This window comes from Chelmon rostratus, chromosome 22 (genome assembly GCF_017976325.1).
Source record: "Chelmon rostratus isolate fCheRos1 chromosome 22, fCheRos1.pri, whole genome shotgun sequence".
In the NCBI taxonomy this organism is placed as follows: Eukaryota; Metazoa; Chordata; class Actinopteri; order Chaetodontiformes; family Chaetodontidae; genus Chelmon; species Chelmon rostratus.
In genome coordinates, this window is record NC_055679.1 from 12,717,403 (window position 1) to 12,730,092 (window position 12,690).

General features: G+C 39.8%; 1 protein-coding gene across 1 annotated transcript in view; it reads right to left on the reverse strand.

The window, feature by feature from the left end:
* Window positions 1–4,655: 4,655 nt before the first annotated feature.
* Window positions 4,656–12,690, reverse strand: part of tmtc2a (transmembrane O-mannosyltransferase targeting cadherins 2a) — a 62,921-nt gene continuing 54,886 nt past the window's right edge. Inside the window, exons 10-12 of the mRNA XM_041964449.1 lie at window positions 12,433–12,547; window positions 9,581–9,644; window positions 4,656–5,652 (exon numbers count right to left, since the gene is read on the reverse strand). Of these exons, the coding sequence (XP_041820383.1) occupies window positions 5,449–5,652; window positions 9,581–9,644; window positions 12,433–12,547 (383 nt within the window). The 3' untranslated portion in view covers window positions 4,656–5,448. The remainder of the gene's footprint in view (window positions 5,653–9,580; window positions 9,645–12,432; window positions 12,548–12,690) is intronic.

The window sequence follows — 12,690 nt, forward strand, 5'->3', positions numbered from 1 at the left end:
TGGACTTTTACTTGTCATTTATAGTACATAGTGTGGAGTATTTTTACATGACTTTTACTCACTGATCTGAGTTCTTCTTCATGTGCATCTTCTAACTTACCTGCATTAATGCAGTTTAAACAGACTCCACACAATAAAAAGCTGAAATTACAGCTTGTGTCCAGGTAATAATCCACTTATAAAAACAGAGGTAACGCTGAAGGCTTTGGACCAAATACCTAAACTGATCTTTCACCTTGCTTTGAGAGTATATCTGTGTTCTTTAACTCAGGTAAATAACTGTTTTTATGCCTCACTATTCAATTAAACCTCATCTAGTTTAAGGAAACACAAAGACATTAGGCGCCAGCCGTGTGCTTCCACTACTCCCACATGCTTACCTTGCAGGCGTAGTATCGAGCGGTGGGAGGAAATGTTTCATCTGGTCATTGGCCGGCCGAACTTCCTTCCCTTTTGTGTAGTTTTAGTGCTTTACTCTACATGTAGGTCCAGCTGTTGCCAGATATGGCCATCATGTGTGAATAACTTTCATCTTCTGGCTGACAAAGGCGGCTTGCAGTTAATTGGTAGTTGGGCATAGGCAACATGCTACACAGCTGTAATTAGACAGGAAGCTGACTTACTGATTTATACTTGTTCCTGGAACAGAGGATCCTGCTGACGATTTGCCCCTTTGATTAAAGGTTATCAAAGTGCTTCCTCATTGGGCGTCAAGCTCGTGTGACCTGGCGTACAAAGATGGCAAAAATAGGAGCTCCTAACGGGCAATTAGCTTTATCACTATGGAGAGAGTGTGAGCACAGTCCAAGATAAGACACATTGAACTGTTTTGCCAAAAGTTAGAAATAATTTCAGAAATGTTACATCCATGTTTGAGTTATGCCCTGAATTTATTTGATCTCTTAAAATTTCATTTACCGAAAACTTCATTTTTTCTAACTTTCTAACTTTTTACATGAGAATCACAGTGAAATCCAGAGGATGCAATATTTCATCACATTTGTGCATCAGACAGAATATTTGACTGTATTCAAGATAAGAACGTGTATAACGTTACCATTGCACACACTCACACAGACACACTAATCATTTTATTATTTCATCATTTTTATCGCCCAAGATATTCACACCCCGATTTCATCTGGGGGGCAAAAAGTCCCATTCACTCTCCTCTGTTTGTATTTCTAGGTATTTATTCATTTGTTATTATTGTCAGCATTGTATCGAGACATGTGTATGTGGCTGTTTATTGTTGCCATATTGGTAGTTTTTGTAGTTGTAGATGATTTAATTGGTCCTGTGGGCAGATTCAGTGATGAGTTTTGCAGACGGGGTTTCAAAATAATGTTATTTCTACGCATAACAAACACATTCTTGATTCAGTGTTATTATTATTGCATAACAAAATCTGTCCTCGCAGATTCCTGCTCGCTTCTAGTGCCGAGTTTGAAATGTCTGAAACTGGGGCTGCGAGTTCCTCCGAGTCAATAAGTGAGTGGAGTTTGATATCTTCTTAAATATTTACGGCTTGGTGTGCTCGGAGTCTGGCGTGTGATTAGAACCTCTTTGATGTCTGCTTGATCAGATGATATCAACATGTTGAGTCTGTGAAAAGACCAAGTCTAATTAGTGGTTCCACTCAGAAGGCTGTCTGTGTGTGGCACTATTCTTCTCCGTCTCCACTGAAACCAAGACGAGGTAACAGCCCCGGAGAGAGATGACTTCCTCTCTAAATTATTTAACATTTCAAACACCCCAAAGCATGTTTAGGAATCTGAACTGAATGTAACAAAGCCAGCAAACTAGTCCAGGAAGACGATTGCGTCACTGCTACACTCATATGACACACTCCTCTCTGTGTTTATCCAATGCAAATACTCGTATCATTGTTTATTCAGTTTGATTCTTCATGACTGATTTTATGTGAATTCCTTATAAACATGATTTTGAACTCTGTCTGAAGTCCACGACATAAAATCACACACTCCAACTATTAAAGTCAGTGGATCTTTATATGCTCTATATTTGTGTTTGATGTCCCCTAACAGACTCTCTGGGGTCTAATCAGTGATGGAGGAAGTCCTCTGATCTTTAATAGTAGCAATACTACAGTGTAGAAATACTCTAAGTAAAAGTCCTGCATTTAAATTTTACTTAAGTAAATGTACAAAACTAGCGAAAGTAAAAGTACTCATTATGCAGGATTGCCCATTTCAGAATAAAACATATTATTTTATAGGATTATAATCACTGATGCATTAATGTGTACAGCTGGTAAATATGGCCCCCTTTTTTAAACTTTATATATAGTATATCTGTAATTCTTTACAGTATATACTGCTGGGTAGCTCGTGAACGATATCTGAAAGGTAAAGGTAAACTAAAGGTATTAAATAAATGCAGTACAGTAAAAAAAAAATAACATGTGCCTCTGAGATGTAGTGAAGTGGAAGCAAATGGAAATACTCAAGTGTAAGTACCTCAAAGTTGTACTTGAGTAAATGCATTTAGTAGCTTAGTTATTAGTAGAGGTTCATATATTCATTATGTGTTCAACATGTAAAACAGGAAATATTTCCTTATTTCGTGTGATGACAGTTCTTTATGGTCACACATATTAGGTTTGGATAAAGCAAGTAGAAAAGAAAATGAATTTTTTTTATATATACACATTAATCTTTGGGGACTTTGGGACCTTGAGGGTTAGACAGTCAACAGCTTACTGCAGCTGCTGCCCTGCTCACGTGCTGTCAGGGTGCTGTAAACACTCGCTGCTACCTGCTGCTGCTGCTGGTGTAGAACAGACCTCTTCACAGCAGACATTTTAATGTGATTAATCATGTTAACGATCAGTTTCCAGCCCTGTAAGCCATCATTATTGTTTTTAATTACCAGGAAATGTTCAGACTCTTTACTTAAGTACTAACACCACACTGTAAAAATACTCCTGCACTGAAATTGTTACTTCAGAAAAAGTATGAAAGTATTATCAGGAAAAAGTACAATTCCCCCTGTGAGTGTGTGTAGTACAATATATCTAATAAGATATACTGTTGCTATATGTAATATTGGGTTGCAATCATGGATTAGTCTGATGATAATTTTCTTGATGAATCAATTTTTTTCATATTATATTTAAATATAATGAGCTGAAAGGGACAACGTCAGACGTCTTGTTTTTTCCAACCAACAGCCCAGACCTCGAAGTGATGAAGTTTACTGTCATCTAGGACAAAGAAAAGCAGCAAGTTGTCACGGTGATCATGAAACCATGAAACGTTTCAGGCGTTCTTGCTGAGAAATGACTGAAATGATGACTCAGTTGACAAAACAGTCACTGAATTATTTCTCGGTAACGGATGAATCAACTGATTAACTGGGTAATCATTCATGGATCACGTTTTAAAGGTGCTTCATGTTTTGTTCATCAAATAACTCATAACTAAAGCTGTCAGACAGTGCAGTAAAAAGTACAACACTGAAGTGTCATGAAATGAAATACTCAAGTAAAGTATAAGTACCTCAAATACTTACATTCAGCCAGTGTTAACTACAGCTGTGGTTTTCCTGCTCGGACTGTTTATCGAGGCTGAATGTTGTGGCACATGGATTGTGACGTCTTCGAGCTCGATTCTTATAGTCTTGAAATAAACTAATGTAAGGCTACTGAATGTTACCTGCTTTAGCGGGTTCATATCATCTCGCTGCCGTACTTTGATATCTTCACTGTGAGAAGCAGGTGGAGGTGTATGCCTGCACGCAGTGACAGGATTGATCAACTATGTGCATCCTCTGTATTCACATAGATGTACATGTGGGTTGGCTGACTGAATTTCCACCGTTGAGAGGAACAGACTTCCCGAAGCACATCACACCGCTGAGAGCAAAAAATCATGTTTTTTATTATGGAAAAAGGTTCACTTTTCTTTACAAAACACGACACATTTTTCAGCTACTCATTTTCTATAATTTAACCAAACGTCACAATCGTCAAAAAACATCTAACGTCGTTTTTAAGAAGCTCTCTCTGTGTCACAAACCCATTCTGTGACAGGAAACACGACCTGATGTCCCTGAGCAGAGAGAAAAAAATATAAAAAAAACATTTTAATGCAATTGTCATGTTGCCTACTGTCGCCTATCTATGTGGAGGAACCAGAGAGGGCGGGCTGCCGTGACAGAGACGGCACAGTGTCGGCTTTTTCACATAAAACAACATGTATTAATAAATTAAGTTTGATCATTTGATCACATGACGTGAAACATGTTCATTTGACACGAGGAACACAACACACAGGTGAGAACAGTTCTTGCTTGGCACAGGAGGCGTAAAGACTCAGTACAAGCTTTGGCACCGCTGAAGAGTTTCCTCATGAGCTGTCTTCATTTTTACAGTCACAAGAGTTCAAAATGCACCAGGTGCAAACAACCTTCAGTGACTCGGACAACAGGATGCGATTGGCTGTGCACTACTCTGTGTTTTAACCTGCTCTTTTAATTGGTTGAAGCAATTTACTATACAGCTCTGTATTACAGGGTGGTACCTGAAGGTGTCTTAGCACTGGCATGCTTTTAATGCTATGCATTTAAGAGTTAAAGTTGAAGGCACCCTGAGGGTAATTAATCAGGGTTTTAATCTGGAATTTGTTACAAGAGCACTCTACTGATTTAGCACAGCACTCCGACAACACTGTTGGACTCATGGTGAACATTTTTAAGGAGAAAGGATCAAAATTGCCGCAGCAGCACCAGAAAAAAAGCTTGTCTGTCACCTACGTTTCCCATAATGCATCTCCACCGGCGACAGTTTGGACAGACATTCTGGTGTGTTATGCTACTAGCAGCTAATGTAGCCTCAACCAGAGATGAAGAACGGGCTACAGAGGTCCCTTAACCTCACATCTTTCTAACGACACATTTTCATTTCCAAACTTGTAGCCTTCAGCCCCAGGATGATTTCGACAACATTTTTCACATATGCAGCGTTACTCCCAAAGACCAGCAAACAGACTTTGATGCATAAAATCGGTGGAGTTCCCCTTTAACACAAACCAGCTGGCACCATGGAAGACATAATGAAACTCATTCACCCAACAATGCTGACATTTCAAAACCCAGTCTGCAGACCTTGGTTCAAGATTTTTTTCTTTATGACTTTGTAGTTATTTGCCTTTAAAACATAATTTAGAAATTGAGCATTATTTCATAAAATGTAATGATAAAAGGTGACATTAGTCTTAGTTGTCTTAACCACCACACAGTACTGTTGGTGACGTATTATCAGGCTGCCCTTGAATCCCAAACGTGCCAAACCTCAAACTGTCTTCCACAAGCCTCGCAGGCCAAAGAATCTGTCTTCCCTGTCTCACAGAGAGCTTTTAGCCTCCAGCTCATCCGCTGGAGGACACCGCGTCATCATTAGTCGAAGAGCGCCGCGACTCTCTCAGTTCATAGGTCGCTCTTCGGCATCCCGAGCCCATGCTTAATCCTGAGCCCCTGCCTCTCCATGATGTTCCACAGCTTGCGCAGGTTGGACTGGGTGATGACATCGTCGGGTTTGAGCTGCAGCGCACGCAGGTAGTTGGCCTCGGCCTCGGGAAGTTTCCCATTCAGGTGGAGGATGGCACCGAGGTTCATCAGAGCGGCCGCATACTGGGAGAAGGTGGAAGCACAGAGAGGAAAAGGGTCAGAATGAGGTTTACGTAATGCCATAATTACAGTGAGTTCCAAGGTCTCAGGCTGTGGACTTACAGGATTACTGTACTTACTGCAACTGTGTCGACCTTGGATTTATCTATCTGGGCAAACTATTTTAAACTTGCCCTTCTCAGTTCTACATTTGACACAGACAGTTATTTGAGACGTACACGCTTTTTAGGAAGCCGGCCAGGCTTTTCATGGATGGAAGATTAAGGCAGGGGCTCTGGTGAAATTTGCTGAAGGCTAAGAAAATCAAATATGCATTAAATTAGCCTGGATGCATTCTCACAGCACAGTAGCAGGCATGACCAAAGACAAAAGTGTGTGCTTTAACAGCGCCAAAGTGTAAGAATAGGTAGCTACAGTTTGTGTGTGGATGCGTGTGAAGTTTTTTTTATGATATGAATGAACAAGCCCATTTAGAGGTGTGTCTGGACTCTTATTTAATAAAATACCATCTTTTGAAGTTGCAAAGTGAAACCACCTGGCCCTGATCGCTTACCAGTCGTGGAAATCTAAAAAAATCCAGGTCATAGACGTGACTCTCAGCAAGCCATAACTAACAAACGCGCCCAAATCTCATCCTAAAAGTCGTCGGCACCTCATCCCCCAGACCTGGCCTTGTTCCCAGGCCCCCGTCCTCGATGCCTGACATATGGCTCTCAACTTGGCAACTCGTTCACAGATTTCCTCTCCCCAAACACAACTGTTCGTCTCCTCTCAACGCTGATATTTCACGTGTTTACATTCCACTCCTCAAGCGGTGTTAAAAGACTAGCCTTGGGAGCGGGAGCTTGTTTTTCTCACCTAATGTATCAAATGATCGCTCATTTCGAGTAGTGGCCTGGTAAGACGCTGGAAAATGAATTAATTAGCAGCTGCAGAGCAGCAATGCCACCCCTTTTTTCAGTGGGTTTGTTTTTCTCACCCAGCGCAACAAATGATCGTAGCTGAAGCCATTACATCTCAAACTGCTCCAAACCTCTGGTCTGCTTTTTGTACTATTGTGGAACTTCATGAGCAGCCAAGACACACTAAGCTAGATAAATGAGGGTCTCTTTTGTCATTCTAAACAACTGGGTGATATGCAATACACAGAATGGGCTAAATCATAAGAAACTGAGCGCTGGATACATGTGTTCTGTGCCCTGGACGGCAGCCAGAAAATAAGTCAGCATTGACTTTTTTTGCCTTTCCTTGTACTGAAACAATTATTTCTGAAGTTAGGTCTGGTTTTCTGTAATACACTAACAGCCATGGAAGGGATGGAGTCTCTTGACCTTCAGCAAGTTGGATATACAGCATTTTTAAGATAGCATCTACTTCTTTTGCCCTCTGAGCTACAGTTGTAATCCTTAAAGATCCCCTCCAGACGTGTTTTAAGACACATAAAAACACTCTGCCTTGAATAATAGTTCATCGAAGATATGTTTGGGTTACAGGAAGAGAAAAGAGTGGACATGAGGGATATAAAACTACACAAAAATAATATTTTTGACACATATTTGGCATGTGGCAGGAGATAAATGAGCAATTACACATGGAAACACAAGATTAGAATATGGAAAATGCTTTTTTTATTAGAACATACTCTAACTTAATAACTCATGGACCAATCTCCATAGAGTGAACCGCCCGTTTTGCTCAGTGTACAGCGTGATACTTTAGGCGAACCTCAATCTGAGTGGTGTTACAAAGCACCTCAGTCTGTTTATGCAAAAGGAAAAAGTGCATTTGCACCTTTCTCTCCAGGCACACAGATCATTGCCTTTCTTAGCACGTCGAGCCAGCGCTGAATCTTTCATGACCTGAGAGCTATTGGATTAAGTTGATATTTGAGAGACTGTCATTCACTAAGCAGACGTGTGCCGGGAAAATGTCAAAGACAAGAAGCACTTTACTCGTGACAAATGACAAGCCTGCCTGAATGTGCACATGAAGGCTTCCAGGCTGTGAATTATAATGACCGTGAATTCGAGGCAGCTTATTTTTTACAGAATGAAATATAAATACATGCCTTTCCAAATTAAAATGGACAACCAGCATTCTCCTCCGCTATGGTTTTACTCAGCCTTTAGGGCTTAAAATGGGATATAAAGAGACTGGCAGACTTTATCTAAAAAGGGGCACATGCTACAAAGGAGTGATTCCCAGCCAGTGCTCGTTCCCATGGGCTTGTTCTGCTGTTGCCAGGGGCTACGTGGAAAAATTGTAGAGTAGCTCAGCTAATTTGAAAAACAAAATTAATAAATGGAAATGAACAGTACACGCTGCCATTGAGAATGAGTGAATAATAGTGAGCAAGCTAGCACTGAGGTCTTGCAGCTAGCTAAAAGTAATGCATAACGCTAAATGGTTGAAATAGCTAGCTATGGCATTATTAAACAATAAAAATAGCTGAAAGTAATGGATAAACAGTTGAAACTAAAAGTAGGAAGACTGTTTAAAAGCTAAAGGTTATAAAAAATTGTTTGAAATAGTCAGCTATAGCATCAATAAACAGTTAACATAGTTAGCTACATGTAATGTACTTAGCTAAAAGTATAGTTGAAATAGCTAAAACTAATAGATAAAATGGCTGCAGTCTGCTAAAAGTATAAATAAACAGTTGAAGTAGCTAGTGAGCTAAATAATAGATAAATGGTTGAAATAGTCAGCTAAAGCATGAATGAACAGTCAAAATAATTCAATAAAAGTAATAGATAAATGGGTGACATGGTTAGCTAAAAGTACGGTTGAGAGCTAGTGAAAAGAAACAGGTTATTGGTTAAAATAATCAGCTGAAAGTATGAATAAACTGTTGATGTAGCTAAACATGTTTAACAGATAAATGGTCGGAATAGTTGAGCTAAAAAGTAAAGGGTGAAATACATATTTAAAGTGCTGTGATAGACAAATGGTTGGGATAGCTAAGAAATGGATAAACAGTTGAATGCGTTAGCTAAAAGTGATGGATAAATAGTTGAAATAAATACCTGAAATAATAGGTAAAACTTGTTAGCACAAAAAACAGATTGCAGCAAGCTGTATTGGATAAATGATTGAATGGTTAGCTAAATGTCACAGATTATAGGTTGAAATATACCTAAAATTTCTTCATGTAATGAAAAGTGTTGAATCACATCCAGTTGAAGATCAATTAAAATTCACATTTGGAACATGAGTGGTGTCGATGAAGGGGTACTTGAGTTCATCTAGCATGGCTGTGGGAGTAACTTTCATCCGACACAAAAGGTGAGGAAATACTGCTAGAAAAGGTGCGTCACTATAACAGGAGTTACTCAAGTGAAGGGCATGAAGATGAAAGTCTAACCCTTTCTCCTCTCTGAACTGGAAACATAAGTCACAGCACAGACGGTCACTAAGCAGACTAACATGACAAATGACTGCAGGAAGCTCCTTCTAGGTCTGGTCTAAAAACACAGGGGTTCCTATGACTCCACGTTACGTCCCTCAGACCGGTCCACGCACCCTTTCCCTTTGAAGTGACTGATTCATACTGGGCAGAAACAGGATATAATAGCCCTCAACTTCCTCGGCCACATGTGCTGACATGGAGAGACACAATATCCCACAAGGCTCTGTCTGTTTAACCGTGATCAGGTCCGAAGCTGAATATCAGACGACAGTAACCACTGAGCTCTTCTCACGTTTATGTTTGTACAAGCACATGAAGGCACGTACCCGTTCCCAGCCATGAGCAGAACACAGTTTCCATTTTATTTTCAACTGTATGACTGTTTGCCAGGAACAACAGCACTATAACATCATGTCAAAATGATGGGTAACACACAGTTTGGTGTAAATTGAATTTACAGTTCAGGCCTGTGTGTGCATTTCCATGATAAGTGGCAACAGGCCCACTAGTCCAGGTACTTACGTCTGGTCTGAGGCTGGCTGCACGCTCGTACTGCCTCTCTGCTGCCTCATTTAGACTGGCCTGTCTGAAGAAAAGGAAGAACAGACAGAACAGAAGAGTAAAAATCTGACATAACAGACTATATATTAATAGATTGGACTAATACAAATTACTTATTATAATCGTATTCATTCATTATTGCACAGCTAATCATGTGAATTACTATAATTAGAGCTAGCCATTCATTAATTGTGTAAATTGCTGTAAAATGCCTCAGTGTTAATTTTACTTACAATTTTCATTGGAATAGTCAGATTCATTGCATGTTGAGATTATGTTAATCTCACTTAAATTATCAGGAAGCATTCATTTAAGCAGGAAACGTTCATTTAATGCCTCTGTGCGTCACATTGCAGTGAGTTTCATCACGGGTGATGCTTATCTCACTCACCGTTATGTGTTGTGGGAAAAGGCAGGACGGTTGCACAGCACATTATTTATCTATAAGGCTCTACTGGAAGAACGGCCTCACTACTCCTGCTCTCTAGACACATCTTTAAATACTATACTTAGAAATTAAAATCACCCTCGCCTGTGATGTGAATTTCAGTTTGTCTGTCAGTGCTTATGTTCTTCTTTACTCATGCACAGGTCTCTCTTGAATAAAAGAACCCCACTGTCAGGAACCGTCTGTTTAAATACAGGATTACATGAAATAAAAAATGAACATCTTATATGGCGAGTATGCGACAGATTATGTGCTCAAGTAAGCCTAAAATGTATAGACTTTCACTGATTCATTTCCTATAAACAGGCAGTTTTATAGACTTTTTTTGCTTTGTGACCCCTTAAATGGAACAAGGTCTACTTGCAAACCTTCATTACAGTTTTTAAAATTAGAGGATAGTGTGAAAGGTAAGTACAACTTTGTGTATCAGAAATGTATTTATCTTTTTCTGCTTTTGGTTTGAGTTAATCCCTGATCCCCAGATTGTAAATGTTTTGCACTACTGTATTTTTTATTGCATATTCCGATGATGATCATTATTACTCATTGACAACTGTTTCACTGCTTACCTTTTTACCCTGCACTAAAATATCAGATCCTTTTGGGAAATTAATTCATTTCTAATTAAATACCATTATTTTTATGCCAAAATTACATTAATTCCTGCGGGCAAAGATGTTTCTTGCCCAGCTAGCTCACAAACATGGACTTATTTGTATATTCAGTAGTCTCTGAACACTACTGAGTGCATACAGTAACATAATAGCCAAAGGAGGGTCCAGATCCTTCTTCGGCTGCAGCAATGTTGAAATATTTATTATATAAGCTTGTAAAATACTTTCATTTCTCATAAAATCATTAGGAAATAATGTTCTGTGTCAAGTGATTCATTCTTTAGCTGCGTAATAACTACGATAATGCAGCAATGACTTACTTTAAGATGATGACTCGCTCATTGTCCATTATACTTCACATAAGAGAGATGAATGTTTTTATAATGACAGAAACACTTCACCAACTGTTCCTCCCTTACATGTTACAGCTGGGTTTATGGGATGGCAACAGTTAATCTGCTCCATACATATAACATAAATAGTGCATGAACCGGACTTCGCAGTGCCAAAGTTAATAAAGTCAAGGAAACCATTCTTTCCCGACGTGGCAATTAATATTTATAAGACTGTGACTGAAGTAAAATATGCCTTGAGGATGCATGCAACACTTTATCAGGGTTCACTGGAGTTTATATGTGACTATCATAGTCATCATCTTATAACCTTGGTCTTTGTTTTGTTTGATCAATAAAGAAGGCAGATATAGAGACTCAGGCAGTCTTTCAGGAAAGCAGCTTTGGGTTGAGGGAAAGGTAAGTCTTTTTTCTTTCAAGAAGAAAAATGCATTATAGATTCACCCAAAACGTGGAAAAACTAACCGCTTAATTGGAGAGATCACATACCAGATTACCAACACAGTATCTATATTATAAGAGTGGATGGCGGCAAAGAAATGTAGGCCTGATGCATGCAAAACTTAAATGATTTAAAGGAAAACCTTCCATCAAACTGGATGAACTGGGTGAATTATTAGAATCCTGGTTATGGTCGGTCAATATTTGTAGCTCATGTGTATTATGAGAGGAGCATCTCCAATCCAGCTAATGACAGGTGTGCGCCACATTCATTAAATCCTAATCAGATCGGCTTTACGTCCAAGCCAGTCCCAGCAGAAAATAACCAGTGAGACCAGAGCGCGGCACAGTGATCTGCCATTTAGATTCACTCTCACGCTTCCCAAAAGCAAAGCTCCGCCGAAGCCTGAGACTTTCAGCCGTTTTGGAAACCCTCTGCGGAGTTGTATTTAGGAGGATGCTCGAGAGCGGTGATGACTTTTCCAGATATGTAGAGCAAAAAGGAACGAAGGCACATCGCTCCAATAGTTCCTTGAGTGGCTGGGAGTAGAGGACATTTGCAGTCCCTTTTGACACGTTTAAAGACTTCTACGCCGTCTGTGCGCGTGCTTGCCAAACTTTGAGGGAAAATTCTCCAATGGCGTCTTTACAAGCCCTGGACTGAAACATCACTATGACGGACTGAAGCTGTACTGCTGTTTATAAGTGTTATACATAATCGCTTTTACGGCAGCTATTTCCATAGAGAGGACATTTACTGCTCTATAACATTGGTATAATTTATATTTCAAAGATGGTTATTAAATGGCAGCCGTACAGAATAAACCCACAGATGGTAACGCAGCACAGCGGCGGACTCCAAAAACCCCAACATCTCTTGAAATATACATAAGTCTATTTAATTTTCTGCATGCTTTTTCAAGTGCGCGGTTGTTGTACATCAGCGGTTTGGCCAACCTGAGCATGTGAGCAGCACTGAAGACCACGTCGAACTCCGAGCTGTCCAGCTCCGCGGCTCTCTCCGCCATCTCCGCCGCCTCGCCAAGACGGGACTGCTCCAGCAGAAACTGACCTGGAGAGAGAAGAAACTACCTTTATCTGATAACTTAAGATACTTTGCAGATCCAGATTAATGAGACAAAATATAATGAACAAGTAAACTGTGATGCAATATTATGATGCAGTATATGTAGTGAATAGCTCCACCTTTACCAG